At 37.6% G+C, this 17,955-nt stretch overlaps 1 protein-coding gene across 4 annotated transcripts in view; it reads left to right on the forward strand.

Annotated features, from left to right (window-relative positions):
* The window catches only part of LOC121315417 (synphilin-1-like), a 51,380-nt gene that overhangs the window by 13,118 nt on the left and 20,307 nt on the right, over positions 1–17,955 (forward strand). For 3 of the 4 annotated variants that reach the window (XM_041249479.1, XM_041249499.1, XM_041249511.1), the window contains exon 2: positions 14,443–14,530. In XM_041249479.1, coding sequence (XP_041105413.1) covers positions 14,474–14,530 — 57 coding nt within the window. In that variant the 5' untranslated portion in view covers positions 14,443–14,473. Of the gene's footprint in view, positions 1–14,441; positions 14,531–17,955 lie in introns of those variants that run through there. The other variant, XM_041249489.1, reaches the window with a different exon arrangement.

Raw genomic sequence — 17,955 nt, forward strand, 5'->3', positions numbered from 1 at the left:
TAATCTTGCCAATGAATCTGTTTAACTTTTGGTCAGTAGAAAAGTAACATGAAGCCACTTACTTTCCATGAATCTTCCAACAGCTGCAAAAAATGACCAAATCAGCAGTTCTCACTGTGAGACTGGCCATTTTGCACTGATAATGTCTGTGATGCTGTGTAATTCTATCGTCAGTCCATTTTGAGTAGCACAATGTTTGTTGCTGATTTTAGCCGGTAAGTGCATATTGGTGGGGGTGGATATTAACTAATGTCCGGGCTCAAGTTTATGGTTGATGATTCCCAGATGTGAGAGGGTTTAGGGTTTTGCAGTGAGGAAAGTGAAGGAGCCAGTTTTATACCTGCACAGAAACATGCATACTGGCTGCTCTCGACATTCCTTCTTTAACCGTTCTTAATCTTGATAAGTTCAGCTCCTTTGTTTGTATCTCGATTGCTTATTATTTACCCAGGATGACCCAAATATTATATTGCAGTGGGATCTGCTCAATATTACATGGAAGAACTGAAGCACGGGTTCGATTGATTGGCCTGAGGTCACAGTGAGTCCATAGCTGACAAGGGCTTGGTTATTTGCCTGTTTAATACTGCACATACTCCCCCATTAAATGACTAAAAGCTAATCCATCAGTGTTGTAAACCTTGGAATGCAGGGCTATTGGCTATTTTGGTGTTTCAGCCTTGGGTTACCATAATACAAACCTTTTGAATAATGCAAACCTCCTTTGTACTACCCTATCAAAAACATAGTATATGATCTAGAATACTACAGTAATACCTGAGCGTACAGTGCAACTTTTATGGAATATGAAGTGCAACTACAAAAACATCTATCCAATGTATCTATAAAAGGGTGTGTGCTGTGCAGTGTTCCATAATTGTTAATTTTTTAAAAGGAGAAAATATATAAAGGAATAACTGGTTATTATAGACAGTTCATAAAACTAAAACTGTACAGAGGCAGATGTTTTACAATTTAAAAATATGGTTAACATTTGAGTTCCAGATGATTAACAGATATTATCATGTTATAGATACGATTAAAACATGTTAAAGTCAATGCAATGAGTCAGCTGGATATCTTAAGCGACAGTAAAAACATCCATTTTTTAAATTCTTAGAATTCATTGTTTGGTACACTTGGTTTCTACTCATTTCTTCCATTTCACCAGCTAAGAAGCTGGTGGCCTAGGAGTCAAGTTATCAATGTTTAATTTGGTTGATGACAGCATTTGTATAATAATAAATAATTTTTTTGACCCATGGTACATTAAAGTAGCCAAAATGTTCATCAAATGTGCATCTCCTCCCACAAAATCAAAAGAGGATACATTTCAAATGGAGTATACATTTAGCATTTACAGTACTGACTGTTTTATTTTGTTATTACCCATGGACATAAAATATAATGCTCTAATTTGCATCTCTTTAAAACATTTTGTTGCACCAGGGAATCCCCCTGGATTACTGTACATGAACCCACGGTAACCACTGAGCTGCAGCAATCCAGGTTGGTTTAGTTCAGTGGAAAATTCTCCAATGAAATCTTGCTGTGGCTTGACCCACTGATTATTTGATCCACCTACAGCTGTGGTTCTCAACCTTTTTTGGTTCCTGTACCCCCAATTACATTTTGCTCTGCCTGAAGTACCCCCTCAAGTGCGTACCTGGGGTGCCAGTAAAAATTGGAAATACACATTACTTTTTAGCTAATGACATTTAGGACAGGCAGATTATATATACAGCTCTCATACAGACCACTGCAAAATTATAAGTTTCTCTGGTTTTACTATTTCTAGGTATGTGTTTGGGTAAAATGAACATTTTTGTTTTATTCTATAAACTACTGACAACATTTCTCCCAAATTCCAAATAAAAATATTGTCATTTAGAGCATTTATTTGCAGAAAATGACAACTGGTCAAAATAACAAAAAAGATGCAGTGTTGTCAGACCTCGAATAATGCAAAGAAAATAAGTTCAGATTCATTTTTAAACAACACAATACTAATGTTTTAATCAATATTTGGTGGAATAACCCTGATTTTCAAGCACAGCTTTCATGCGTCTTGGCATGCTCTCCACCAGTCTTTCACATTGATGTTGGGTGACTTTATGCCACTCCTGGCACAAAAATTCAAGCAGCTCGGCTTTGTTTGATGGCTTGTGACCATCCATCTTCCTCTTGATCACATTCCAGAGGTTTTCAATGGGGTTCAGGTCTGGAGATTGGGCTGGCCATGACAGGGTCTTGATCTGGTGGTCCTCCATCCACACCTTGATTGACCTGGCTGTGTGGCATGGAACATTGTCCTGCTGGCAAAACCAATCGTCAGAGTTGGGGAACATTGTCAGAGCAGAAGGAAGCAAGTTTTCTTCCAGGACAACCTTGTACTTGGCTTGATTCATGCCAAAGCTGCCCGATTCCAGCCTTGCTGAAGCACTCCCAGATCATCACCGATCCTCCACCACATTTCACAGTGGGTGCGAGACACTGTGGCTTGTAGGCCTCTCCAGGTCTCCGTCTAACCATTAGACGACCAGGTGTTGGGCAAAGCTGAAAATTGGACTCATCTGGGGGTGCTTCAGCAAGACTGGAATCGGGCAGATTTGTCTTTGTGAAGGGCGCATGAATCAAGCCAAGTACGAGGTTGTCCTGGAAGAAAACTTGCTTCCTTCTGCTCTGACAATGTTCCCCAACTCTGAGGATTGGTTTTTCCAGCAGGACAATGCTCCATGCCACACAGCCAGGCCAATCAAGGTGTGGATGGAGGACCACCAGATCAAGACCCTGTCATGGCCAGCCCAATCTCCAGACCTGAACCCCATTGAAAACCTCTGGAATGTGATCAAGAGGAAGATGGATGGTCACAAGCCATCAAACAAAGCCGAGCTGCTTGAATTTTTGCGCCAGGAGTGGCATAAAGTCACCCAACATCAATGTGAAAGACTGGTGGAGAGCATGCCAAGACGCATGAAAGCTGTGCTTGAAAATCAGGGTTATTCCACCAAATATTGATTAAAACATTAGTATTGTGTTGTTTAAAAATGAATCTGAACTTATTTTCTTTGCATTATTCGAGGTCTGACAACACTGCATCTTTTTTGTTATTTTGACCAGTTGTCATTTTCTGCAAATAAATGCTCTAAATGACAATATTTTTATTTGGAATTTGGGAGAAATGTTGTCAGTAGTTTATAGAATAAAACAAAAATGTTCATTTTACCCAAACACATACCTAGAAATAGTAAAACCAGAGAAACTGATAATTTTGCAGTGGTCTCTTAATTTTTTCCAGAGCTCTCTCTATATATATATATATATATATATATATATATATATATATATATATATATATATATATATATTGTCTTTATGTCATTTTGAAACATTTTAGTTACATATTAAGCCCTTACCAATTGATGTGAAACTTGACCCAGTCTTTCATTCATGAGCATGGTAATCCTGAGCGTCAGCAGCGATCAAGCTTTTCTCCAAGCTGGGTCTCTTCCTTTGTTTTGTCTTGATTTGGTTCATTGCGGAAAATGACACTTCACATAAGTGTGTAGATCCAAATGGCAGCAGCTCATTCAGAGCGTATTTCCTCAAATCAGTACATTCCTTGTGGACAGAGCACCAAAACTGTGAGGCCGCGGTCTGATGATAGATCCAAAAGTTTTTCATGCAGTTTGGCAGGAATGTTGGTGTTAGAAATGCCAAGCATGAATGGATTACTCACCCATCAAGTTGAACAGACTCGTTTTGAATGTCCTGGAAGTATGACTTGAATTCACTTGCCAATTTGACCAAATGTGTGGCCACTATTTGCACAGCTTGAGTTTTGTCAATATCACCATTACTAAACCAGGCGTCAAGCTGAGGGAAACAACTTCAATCTCCATCCTCACATTTCCTCCCCCATAATTTGATTTGGTTCATGAAAGCACACACTTGGTCATACATGTTGAGGACATTTGTGTCATTACCTTGTTAGGACTGATTCAGCTCGTTAAGTTTTCCAAACACATCAGTGAGATAAGCAAGGTGCTCTGGCCATTCTGTGTCCTCAGACACTGATATAAGAGGGTGTGAGTGCTCGGTTAGAAAGGATCTTCCTTCATCCCACAGTTCAAAAAGTCTTTGTAGTGTTTTCCCTCTTGACAGCCAACGTATGTCCGTAATAGTAGTAACTGCTGGTGGTCAGACATGACATTTTCACATAGTTGTCGATACACTCGGGCATTGAGAGGCCTGGATTTGATAAAATGGCGATTTGTGAAAAGTGAAAAAATCTAATTTAAAACAAATCCCAAAATACTTCACATTTTTTTATCTGAAACAGTTTTGGGTTTCATTTCAAGATGTGACCTGAATAATCTACTACTTTTATACCTATCATATTTCCTGTTAAGAGCATATAAACAGGCTACAACTGTTATGTAAAGCTGTAACAGGGTGATGTTATATACATGGGTCGACACTGAATAATCATGCGTCAGACACACAGTATTGGGTGTTAACACGCTACACAGGCATGCAGATTTAATAACAACACAGGCCCCGATGCTAGGGTGCCAACAATGGTATTCCTAGTGCCAGATTTAATCAAGAAAACAAAACAAAGCTAAAAATAGAAGTTTGCCACACAAGTGCCGAGCACTAGTCCCACTAAAATGATCGTCCTGCTCCAGGAACCTACTACACTACACAAACCCTCTCTACACTGTTTGGTCAACATCCTCTAAACTGACCTAGTTCAGGAGTCCCAGGAGTACCGGCGACTCCAGCCTCTTCAAATGGCCTTGGCTGGGCAATGCTTCACGGGCACTGCCTTGAAGTGGAAGGGTTTCATCTAGTAATTCTCTCCATGGGGCGGATGCTTTATAATTTTTTTTATAGTTCACTCCTGTATACTGCTTTATAGTTTTCAATATACTTTACAAAAAAAACTGACACATTTAAAAATGTGTCATTTTGAAATCTAACATGAAATACTGAACTACTATTATGGCTTCCGGTATACTTGTGCAATATAATTTAGTAGTGTGTGTGTGTGTGTGTGTGTATGTAATGTATATATCTATGTGTATATATATATATATGTGTGTGTGTGTGTGTGTGTGTGTGTGTGTCTCAATCCTGAAATTCTAGGTGAAGTACAGCTGAAAAATCCTTGGAATCACTTCAAATTCAAATACATGTAGGTCTGTGAGGAAGAAAAAAATAGTTGAGGAAAAAAAATCACAAAAACAGATGCACTGGATAATCAAATTGTTTAAGTTTTTCTTTTCAAACTCGAAACTGTAAAACAACTTTCTGTGTTAAATTAAGAAACACCTTAAAAAAAAAAAAAAAAACATTATTGTCATACAGCCTTTCTGTTTAAATTATATTTTCAAAGACAGCACAATATCTCTAAACCATTCTAAATGATGCTGTTTTCTTCTGTTTTATAGCCCTACTGTAATAGCACTCTTGAATGGAAATTTCTGTATGTATTACAAGTGTAGTATTTATTATACATTTGGAGTTGTGTAGTGATGTCATGGTCATTACATTTTTGTTTTTTTAAATTTTGTTCTCTCTGTGTTGCACAGCTGGTTTCCTGCTAAATTTATCCAATCTACTCTTTGCAGTTCACTGTATTTGACCAGGCACGTGTGTTAGCAGCTCTTCACATGGTGTAATCCATTGAGGCCGGGAACCCTTATCTTGGTTTTTGCAGAATTTTACCAAAATCAACTGCTTTACGCAATAACTGAATCGTAGCTGCATCATTCAGGAAAAGGCTTTGCTTTCTTGAGAGATTAAAAAAATATTTCTGTACTTCATTACAAGTTACGGTGCATGTGAGGACTGATATGCCACAGGTTTTCAGAAAGCAGATTTCTATCAAGTAATGTGCTTTATAAAATAGTTATATGAGTCCCAGTCTGTTACTGGACTCAAATGACTGTGAAAGACTGAAGTTAGTTTTGTGTATAAAAACTCTTTCAGACTTTAATCTGTAATGTAATTGAAGTGTATACACTGGCAAACAGTACTGTTTTTAATGTTAAAATAAAATTGCTTACAGATGCAATGTAATTATTTTGCATACATATTAGGCACAGTTTCCAAGAGATGCAAATTCTTTAAGGGGGTTTTCATTACAATGTGTTAGTCATATCAGTTTTGTATGGCAGTGGTACTGCTAATGTGCAAACCAATGTTGTAAGCCAATAAACAGTACTGTATAAAGCGGTGTTACTGTAAATATCAAGCAGAGCAATCTGAGATCTTGTCCAAAAGGATTTCTTGGTAAGCAAAGACCCAAAGCAACCATACCATCATTATATCCATCACCATATCCATTATCTCTTGAAGTAAAAATTGCTTTTTTTAGAAACTGCAGAATTAGAAAGCCAGTTCAAAGCTGTTGTTAATCTTGGTTAGACACGCCTATGTTTTAGCAGGAGAACATCTTTCAGTGCTGTATGTGCTGCCTGAGGAAAATGTGAGAGAAAGTCCTTCATCCCTATGTCCCTACCCCACCCCCTCTCCCCTTCTCTCTGCACTGTTCCCCCTCCTACAATACCCCTTCCCTCCATCATTCTACTCCTCGTCCCATTTCTCTTTCTCTTTTCTCTCTGCCCTCCTTACTGTCCAGAACCATCTGGCCAACTCCTCCCATGCTGGACTTTCTTTTATCCTCATTGTTCTCGATGTTTCCTCTGCTTTTGACACTGTCGACCACTCCATCCTCTAGCCTGAGCATCTCTGGGGCTCAGTCCTCGGACCTTTACTATTCATCCTGTACACCTCACCCCTAGAAGCTATCATTTCCTCATTTTAACTTCCCTCACCATTTCTTTGCTGATAACACCCAGATTTTCTTTTCATTCTCCTCTTTTACCCCTGACCTGGCCGCCCATATATCAGCCTGTCTGGTCGCTATCCAATCCTGGATGGCGTGCTGCTACCTCCTCATCAACCCGTCAAAAACTGAAATCCTTTTCTTCCCTTCCCCCTCATCTACACCTCCCTGCCTCACCATTTCATTCGCCCCTTTGTCCCTCATTCCAACCCTCTCTGCTCGTAACCTCAGGGTCATATTCGATACCACCCCCTCCCTTTCTGACCATATCTCAGCCAGAACACGTTTTTTTCACCTATTCAACATCCGCAAAATACGCAATCTCCTCCGTTACTTCCTGTCTCTTCCTCCAGCTACACTGGCTCCCTGTTTACCACCATTGCCTGGTAAAATTCCTTAAACCAGTATATAAATCTCTCCATGGCTTTGCCGCACTTTATCTGGCTGCGATCAGCCAGATAAAGTGGGGCAAGGCCCTTACGCTCCCAATCACTACTGTCCCTCTCTGTTCCACGCTCTCACTGTGCCCAATCCCGTTTTTGTTCCTTCTCTCTTCTTGCATCCCTTCACTGGAATAAACTCCCACTCCTCATAAAACAGTCACCCACTTTACGCAGTTTCCTTTCCTTCCTAAAAACTCATCTTTTTTCCTTAGCCCATCCTACCCTTACTGCTGGCCCTTGACCTCCTGTTATGACCTTGCCTGCCTGACCCTGACATAGCCTCTGCCCCTTACTTTCATATATGTATTACTCTCACCCTACCCCGATATTCTTATCCTCTTTCACCCATTTTTTTCAGTTTGTACAAAATTCTAAAAACTTGTAAAGCGCTGTGACAAAGACGGCTGTAGTGGGGACGTCAGACCAGAAGAAACACACAGTACTGCGAGATGAAATGATAAATGGATGCGCTGCTGCGCGGTTTATTATTATAAAATAAAACAGGACAAAAACAGGACACGGCACTGGCAAACAAAGAGACAAACAAAAACGAACTACACAGACAAACGCGGTGAGCTGAAATTATGATTTGCTTTGTTATTATTTTCTCCTCTCCACACCCGTTCTCCACTCACCGAACACACAACCCCGAGTGAGTGAAAACATGCTGCTTTTACACAGACCCATTTATATCCCGTGTACCAATGACTATACACCAACATTAGCACACTACACGTAACATACAACACAAATAGCCCAGGGGTGTGGAACTTTGCCACATATACCCCCCTTTGGAATTGCTGGAGTCTAGGTACAACTACACGTGAGTTAATAAGAGGACAATTCCCCATGCTCACATATTATTACATTTTACTTGCACATGAAGTGCTGTGCAATCCTCGTGCCTAAATACAAACGTACATTTTAAACACTCCTGTTACACAGGCCCATTTATATCCCGTGCACCAATGACTATACACCAACATTAACACACTACACGTAACATACAACACAAATAGTCCAGGGGCGGGGCACTTGACCAGGGGCAGGGTTGACCTGTCTACAGTACACTACCTGTAGCTTGCTGAGTTTAGGCTGGAGAAGAGATGACTTAATGCAAAGAGATAGGCATACTGTTAAAATATTGGCATTGCATTACTTTAAATTCACAAGCTTTTTTTCTGTACTGCAGGGAAAAGATTTTTGATCAAAAAATTCTTCTAAATATATCTTTTTGGCACTAATATGTTTTTGCACTGTAATCACAGCTCTTGTTTGAAGCGAAGTAGCACTTGGTGCTGCTTTAGGAGCTATATAAATTACTGCTCTGAACTTTTAAATTTGCACAGCCTCTGAATAAACCTGATAAGATGGAAATGCCCTTCATTGAACAACATGTACTTTACTGCTATGTAACAGTTTATTTTTGTATACCTAGTTTGTTTGGCATGGAATTTCACACTAGAGTTCAGTTAACACCCAAGTTTGATTCATTTTGGTTGGTGTGAAACCTAAAAATATATTTGTTTCACATCAGTGTATGCAGCAAATGAGGGTACTAGGATTCACTTATAAAGGTGTTCTCAGCTTGATAGAGGGTATACTCTAATTTGTTTCCCCCTCAAACAATTTCCAACTTTGTGTAGCAGGAGAAACTGCAGCACATTTTACCATTTGCCATTTTGTAGCGATGAGGTGCACTCCTGGATATCAAAATACAAAACAATTCAATTATATGATGGCAGTTCTGTAAAGATTTACTAAACCAATCAGTGTCCCTCAAGACACTCTCACGATGGCAAGTCTTTGTTGTTTTTTTTGTTACAAAACAGTACAGTATCCATTGTGAACGAATCGCTATTAATGCCAAGAAGGTGTTCTTTTAAGCAAAGTGCCTGTTCCTTTAGCTGGAGCATTTACAATGAAAAAAATCTGTTTAACCACAAGGGTGTTCCCTAAGGTGAAGTGCTCTCTTAGGAGGTGTTCCTATACATGGAGTCTACTATATTTGCCTGTTGGTAATGTATCGTTACAATACAATCATTGAGACCCGAAAGACTGATAAACAGGGATTGGTAAGGAGTGCTACTGTAACAACTTACTGCTGTCAGGCTGATGCTATTGGCAATGCAAGAGTGAGCATAAATTCAAATAAAGTATTCCTCCTTTGAAAACGTATTGCCCTTGCACATCATGTAGCACAGTGAGCCTGACACAGCTGTGTGTGTGTGTGTGTGTGTGTGTGTGTGTGTGTGTGTGTATATATATATATATATATATATATATATATATATATATATATATATATATATATATATATATATATATATATATATATATATATATATATATATATATATATAATAATAATAATGTATATACATGGCCATATATCGTACAAGTGACAAACAGCTACCATGGACCCAACAGCCAGTGAGCAAGGTCATTTTAAAACAAACTGACTCGACAAGCAAACAAAATCTGGTGTGATTACAGTGATAAATTTAAACAAACTTGAATTCGCTTGGCGGCACACTGCTGTTTGTTTGCAATTTTTTGTTGTGAAACCAATCGAAGCAAAATGATAACGTTTTAGTTTTTCAAGTGAATTCTAAATCAAACGCAGAGCATTTACTGTAAGATTTAATTGCTGTATTTATTTTATTGCTGCAGTATAATACTGTACCTTTTGCATTGTTTCCATAGATCAGGAATAGGGTACACAGTAGCGTTATCCTTGAAATATTTAGCAAACTTACCAACAGTATACAATGTTAGTGTGACAACCTGGATTCATTTGACTTCAGCATATTGAAAACAAGTTTGAATGAATTATTTTATATTTTATGCAGATACATAAAGTTCTGGTACATGTATTTAAAAAGTAATTAACCTTTTATTAAATAAATAAGCTGTTTACATACTGTAGTATTTTATGCTTGCATATTTCCTTTGAGAAAATGCTTGAAACAAAACATTACTTTTAGCATTAAGTAAGTTAAGGTCAAACATTTTGCAAATGTTTCCTTTTAAACATACTATAGATCCAAAATAACAGTATTTTGGAGTAATGCTTCAACTGAAGGATAGGTACTTTTTAAATAAATATTTTATCTACAGTAAGGCACTATATTGGTACACAAAACTACTGGCAAGTGCACCCAGCTCCTGAATAAATACTGAATAGTAACTGGATCTTTTGTCCTTATATGGGCACGTTTTTAAGACAGAAGTGTGAAAGAATAGCTGGGTGTTACTGTAACTCATCCCTTTTTGGTACTGGCCTTTTTTTTTTACCCTGAGAAACATTGTTTTTACAGGGAAGAGGGTGATTTATTTAATGTGACCTGATGTCATTATGGATTTCTGGCGATGTGCATTGAGGACCAAATAAAACATAAAACATAATGTTCCCTATTGGAGGGAGAAGTAATAAAACAATCTTAATGTGGATAGTGCTAATTAGCAAAATAAACTTAGCAGCAAATGTCAATTTTGATTTGCGACTCAAGTATTTATACAGTGTGTTGTAAAGCTGTCGGAAAACATTGCTGAGAAAACAGAAGCCCATGTGAAAGTTCAAGATATGCATTGGTTTGCATCAGGCATCCACACTAATTTACATCCTGGGACAAATACAGTAACTAGATAACAATTGACAAGCAAATTTGAAAAGGTGCTTTGTCAGACTTTGTGCATTCTTCTTACATTATACTAAAACAGAAGAATGCATCCTTATAGTTAACTCAACTGGGATCTTGTAAAGTGTGCAGCTACAGTACGCCACACACTACAGTACACTATGTCCTCTGAGGCACTGTTTCCTAGGCAAGTAAAACTATATTTTATTCTTCCCTTTAGAAATACCTCATCTGAAATATGTAAAAACCTGAATTTAAAAAGCACATTTCTACTGGGGAGCCATAAAATCTTTCAAAATCTGTTACAACATAACACTTTTGTATTTTTGCATGCAATGTGTTCTGACCCTGGGGAAAATATAGTGCATTGTCACAAGAGGCTTGTTTTTTCAGTGAAGCAGGAGTTGTTTTAATTGTGTTTACTGTTCAGGTTTATTTTTGCCAGTATCAGTAAAAGGAGGAAAAAAACAATATAGTGTACTGTATGCAGGGAATGAATTGCATGTTTTTTCATCTCACACAGCTGGTTTCTGAACACTTTCTGGAGGTCCAAGGACGGATTTTTAATTTAGAAAGCTGCCTACTTTTATTTGATAATGTTTGTCTTTTCAGCAATGCTTGAACTGGTTGTATACCTTGCCCTTGGCTTGATTGGATTGGTAGGAAACAGCGTGCTGCTCCATGGTGCTTGTAAATGCTTAGCAGGATGACGGAGGACATCATGCATGTTGCTTCACAACATTGCTGTCATTCATTTGACCAGGATCGTGGTGGTAAACGTGCTGAGTATCATTTACAGTGTGGGCGGTGTGGTGATATTTGATATGGCTGGTTGCAAAATGTTGAAGTTCACCTTTGCCCTTACAAACATGCTTTCCATCTGGTTTACCCTCTATGTGGCATTGTTCTGTATTGTTAGGCTGGACCGAGTGGTGCATCCAGCAACTTCAGCGCCCAGAGTGAATCGACAAACAGTCCATCTTGTAGTAATGTTGGTGCTGTGGGCAATTGGATTGGGAGTCAGCCGTCCTCTCTTGTTGTACACAGATAAAGCAGAAAGAATCTCGAATGCTTCTTACTCATCGAACCAGGTCTACACTTCGTGCCAGGTCAACTATACCAGCCTTATAGTGCACCACGTATATGCACTGGTGATTTTGACTGCTGTGGACTTGGGGCCCCTGATAGTTTTGCTTCTTGTCAGCATCCGGATAGTGATGCTTCTGAAAGAACATCGCGTTGCAACTTATGGAGACATCTGGATCGGTGAAGACAAAGCAGAGAGTGAAATTTTCATGGCTTCCAAGCTTATTTTGCCTCTTGTGTTTCTTCTTATTGGTTTGTGGGTTTTCCATTTTGCTTTGTTGCAGTTCTTAGATAAGTTAGATTCTTATTACTTCATTCCTGTGATACTTGCTATACTGTCTTCTGCCTATTCTGCTCTCAGCCCATATATTTGTATCGCTATTAGCAGCAAAGTGAGGCAGTGTTTGAGACCGTCATGCTTTTCAAAGCCTGTACCGCAGAGTCACCCGCCTGCCACTGTCACCTATAGTTGTGCCAGTAGAATCTGCTCTTTCCATTGCAAATACTGTACAGCCTTTAAATATGACGGTGGGTATAAAACTGAGAAATTGGATTTTTGCCTTGAAATCCATAATGTTTCACTTTTGTACAAGTGCAGTAAGAAATAGTAGGAAAAATGTTTTGCATCATTACAACAATTCAGAAATCTTGATCTGTATATGCAAATCAGGCTATAATTTAAATAAATAAGTCATTGTAAATTGTAATCATAGATATCAGTTGTTTTATTGAATACTTTATAGTGCATGTTCTGTACAAATAAATAGCAAAGAAGCTTCTATAGTAGAATTATAGAATGTTGGTGTAATTATATAGTTTGTAGTAATAATAGTTTTGTAGTAAAAATAATTTTTCATTGCTCCAAGGTGTATGAAAAGCTCCACGTGTAAGTGTTTCATAACTCCTGAAAGAATGGAAATATTGGCATTGCATATCAGTTTGAGACGGACGACTAGCTATGACAGCTTCAGTTTTTCTGAACAATACCTTACTGTTACTTTTTTCCTAGCCCCTTATTTCTATCCTACAAATGCATTATAACTGTATACACTATTTCATTTATAAAATACATGATAAAGTACTATACATACATCTCTCTCTCTCTCTCATTCATATATATATATATATATATATATATATATATATATATATATATATATATATATATATTTTTTTTTTTTTTTCCTCTTGTGACTGACATTTGCTGGATGTTCAGATAGTATTGTTCTATAAAGAAGAAGCAGTGCTATAATGTATATATTCTGTCTACTTGTCTTGATTCATAAGAGCTAATCAGGTACATCATCATTGCAGCCTATTTGTGACCCAGCTCTATCGCTTGGGGGGTTCAATAAATCAAGCGATAAAAAAGAGTTGCTATGTTGCATCCGCTCCAGTTTAAAGACTTGCACAGTATGTAGCATCACTTTCTTTATAGGAATAGTGCTTATTTTGTATATAATCCACACCCTTTCTTTTTTAATGCAATGTATTTTCTTAAATTTATATTTGTATTTATATTTGTATATTCTTCCTGTAAAATGTTTGTAAAATATGAATTGGTTAATATTTAATAAAAGAGAACTACTATTGCGAAAGTTCAGTTTGTCAGTTTACATTTTTCATTTTATAAATATAGTTGTCAATAATAATAATAAGTTTCCACCATTGTTAAGTACATACAGGACGTTATAGTATATTATTCAATATTTTAGAGATTCACCATTTTCTTTATCTACAGTACCTACACCCTTATTTTTCTTTTTCAATCCTGGGAATTGAGTTATTTGGGACTTCAGAACCCAAAAATGTTTTTATATAATTGCCACCTTTCATTTCTATGTCTTCCTTGACAAACATTTTTTTTATTTTTTATTTTTTTTTATGTATTTTACCACTCCTATAACTCAAGTGTAACAGAACATTGTTGACATTACTTGGTCTAAATATCCTCAGCATCTGTTATTTTTTCTGCTCATTTACAGAATCAGGCTCCTGGTCTGGGGGGATTTCAGTACTAGTACTGTCCCTGGATGAGGGTGTTTCATGCCAGCCGGGCTCAGAGCATTATGTGTTGTGAGGAGATTATACGAAAGGGAAAGCTTTACTCGGAGTGTGACACGTAGCTCTTAACATGATAAAACACCTTGGGGTGACAAGAACGTGGAACTTCAGCTTGAACCTCACAGTCCCATTATACAAAAAGAATGGGCCAGGATTTCGATCTACTGTACTACTTTACTGTAGATATTCATGAGTGAGCTTTTCTAATGTTGCAGTTGACAAAACCGGATGTATAGTAAAATTACAAACCATATAAAGTATACCTTTGTGCAAATGAATGAGTACAGTATAACCATGTTCTGTGTTTGGATGTACTTGTTTGTGCTAATCTGATGCTTTACTTGATCCACAGGAACTTCACATAATGCTTCTGCAGATAAATAATGGATGCTCCTGAGTACTTGGATTTGGACGAAATTGACTTTAGTGATGATTTAGCAGTAAGTACAATATTTTTTAATGTCACTGTTTATCAGGAAAATGTGTGTTCATAATTACGGTAATCCAAGCTATGAGAGAAAAATCTGTGTTACCTGATAACTGGTGTACAGTATATGAATTATGATTTTTACAAAAACATATAGCAAGATTAACTCTTTCAGTAACTTTACAGAAAGACTACCCTGGTATAACTAATTAATAATACATACAAATAATGTAAATATAAATATTAGCACATATATTCATATATTAGATTTGTTTTTTGGTCTGCAGTATTGATTGGAGTTGTTTTGAGGATTTAGATGGCGATACAGTTTATTATCCCCAATATTGTGGGTGCTTATGTGTACAGTATATACTGTATGTCCATTGTGGTGAACCTTGATATTGCCATTCATTACTGTAGCACTAGTTCTTTGAAATGTAGGGCATGGTGACCTACTTATTCTGGCTAATGAAGACTATATTTGAAACCCTTGCATGAATTGATTGGATGTTACCCATTTGTTCCAAGGTTACTGAACGTACAGATCACACCACAGGACAAAAGTATTCGCATGTTCTCATTTAATTAAAAAAAATAAAAAATAGGCTTTTCTGTATTTTATTTGTTTTGTTGGGGAGACATACATTGATGCCAATTAAATACATTGTCTGGTTTGAAATGTAGCTATTTTCTTTTTAAAACTAATTTGAATTGAATCGTTGTTCAATATCTTTGCATAAATACAAAAGAATGTATTATGCATAGTGATTATCGGTGGCATGTTAACAAATGAATACACTGCCGTAAACTCTTGATTTATTTCTTCACTAATGGAAATAGCCGCATGGCTTCTTAAACTGCAAAATGTCTTTTCATTCAAACATGTTTGCAATGCTGGTTTTCTGCGACTGCTTTATGGATAGGATTATAATGGGTTATAATTTATTAGCTCTTAAGTATTTATGCAAGATATTTTCCATAATATACATAGTATACTAATGCCGGGGATTTTAATTGAATATGCATGTAGTAGCATTGTTGGAAAAAAGAACCTTTTCTGATGTTGCAGAAATTCAAAATAACCCCTACTTGGGAAAGATTGATTACCAGTAGTTGTTCAAGGCACAGAGCAGAGTTCTAATTACAGCTCAGTTATGGAGCTTGCAATTAAGGGACCTACACCAGCTGGGAAAAAAACAGGTACCTTCCACCCCCCACAGAGGGACACTGGATAGGGAATAGGTTCCCCCGAGCACAAGAAAGTTGTTTGAAGGAGCCTTGACACAGAAAAATATTCTGACTTTGAATTAAGTAGAAGCACGTTAATGGGCAGAGAACTAAAGGATGTGTTAATGCACTGTTTCCCCTTTCTGAAAGAAGTGGAATCCTTTAATTAGTCACCAGGGACTTTGAATGAGACAAAGCACACTATTACATTATTAATCACACAAATTACAAAGAAAACAGCCACAGTGGAAAATACGTTAGTTAATTATTTGTAGAACAATTTTCAGCCAATCTGTAGCACACAGTTGCAGTGCAAGTTTTTTTTCATACCAAGAGAAGCTGCATTTCTTTCATCTGTACACTGCAGTACCAATAAATTGAGGAGAAATTAAAAAAAAAAAAAAGAAAAACGGCTTGGAAGCAAATGTTCCCTCAGTTGTTTACTGCTGTATAGCGAGGAGTACCGATTTAAACTGACATCTTGATTTTACTTTGCTCGTTTTTGTAGGTGTGTGTGTGTGTGTGTGTGTGTGTGTGTGTGTGTTTGTGTACACAGTGAATTGTGGGATTGTAATCCTGGGCAAGGATACCCTATTGACATTAACTAAACAGTGCATTAGCATATTGCCCTCTGCTGAGCCTCTGAGTCATACTGTCTTTGGGTTACATCACATAACAATGAGTCCAAAACCGCCCTGACATCACCGCGACAGACATTACAGCTCCAACCATTACTGAGACTGCCCATAACAGCACTACGACATCACTGTGCCGAACTACAATTCCCAGAAGACTCTGCGAAGTTCACAACAGTGCCACTTACCAGGAACTCAGACACCCGATGCAGTCGGAGCGGGGTTCACCACAGATTTTCTGATTGCAGAAGTTTTTTTTTTCACAAAGCTCCACCATGTCTAGACTGGTAAATACGATAAGTAAAACCTCCATGCAATAAAAGCATGTTTCCATGAGCATTTTTTATGTAGTTGGGCTGCATATCGATTTTTTTGTTGTTTGTTTTTCACTTGTTGCAGAATGATATTCAGTATGTGTTGAGATATATATATATATATATATATATATATATATATATATATATATATATATATATATATATATATATATATATATATATATATATATATTAGTGCCTATAGAAAGTATACACCCCCTTGACCTTTTTCACATTTTGTTGTGTCAGTGCCAAAGAGTTTCATGCATTTAAATAAGGATATTTTTTCCACTTATCTACACACCATACTCCTCACTGTTCAGGGGAAAAAAGTTAGATATTAAAAATACAAAACTGAAAGATCATAATTGGATAAGTCTCCACCCCCCTGAGTTAATACTTGGTTGAAGCAGCTTTGGCAGCAATTGTAGCTGTGAGTCTGTTGGGATAGGTCTACCAACTTTGCACACCTAGATTTGGCAATATTTGACCATTCTTCTTTACAAAACTGTTCAAGCTCTGTCAAGTTGATGGACAGCAATATTCAAGTCATGCTATACATTTTTGATTGGATTTAGGTCAGGGCTCTGACTGGGCCACTCAAGGACATTTACCTTTTTTGTTCCTTGTCCACACCAGTGTAGCATTGGCTGTGTGCTTTGGGTCATTGTCATGCTGAAAGGTGAACGTCTGTTCCAGTTTCCGCTTTCTTGCAGAGGGCAGCAGGTTTTCCTCAAGGACTTCTCTGTACTGTGCTTCATTCATTTTCCCTTCTATCCTGACAAGTGCCCCATTCCCTGCCAATGAGAAGCATCCTCATATCATGATGCTGCCACCACCATGCTTCACAGTAGGGATGGTGTTCTTTGGATGATGTGCTGTCTTTGGTTTGCGCCAAACGTAATGCTTTGCATTTAGGCCAAAATGTTCCATTTTAGTTTCGTCAGACTACAAAACTTTTTTGCCACAAGGCTATAGAATCTCCTGAGTGTTTTTTTTTGCATACTTCAAAACGGGATTCAAGGTGGGCTTTCTTGAGTAATGACTTCCTTCTTGCCACCCTACCATACAGGCCAGATTTGTAGAGTGCTTGGGATACTGTTGTCACATGTACACTTTGACCAGTCTTGGCCATAAAAGCCTGTAGCTCTTGCAAAGTTGCCATTGGCCGCTTAGTAGCCTCTCTGATCATTCTCCTTCTTGCTTGTTCATCCAGTTTGGAGGGATGGCCTGTTCTATGCAAGGTCTTGGTGGTGCTA

Source organism: Polyodon spathula, chromosome 1, assembly GCF_017654505.1.
Source record: "Polyodon spathula isolate WHYD16114869_AA chromosome 1, ASM1765450v1, whole genome shotgun sequence".
Classification (NCBI taxonomy): Eukaryota; Metazoa; Chordata; class Actinopteri; order Acipenseriformes; family Polyodontidae; genus Polyodon; species Polyodon spathula.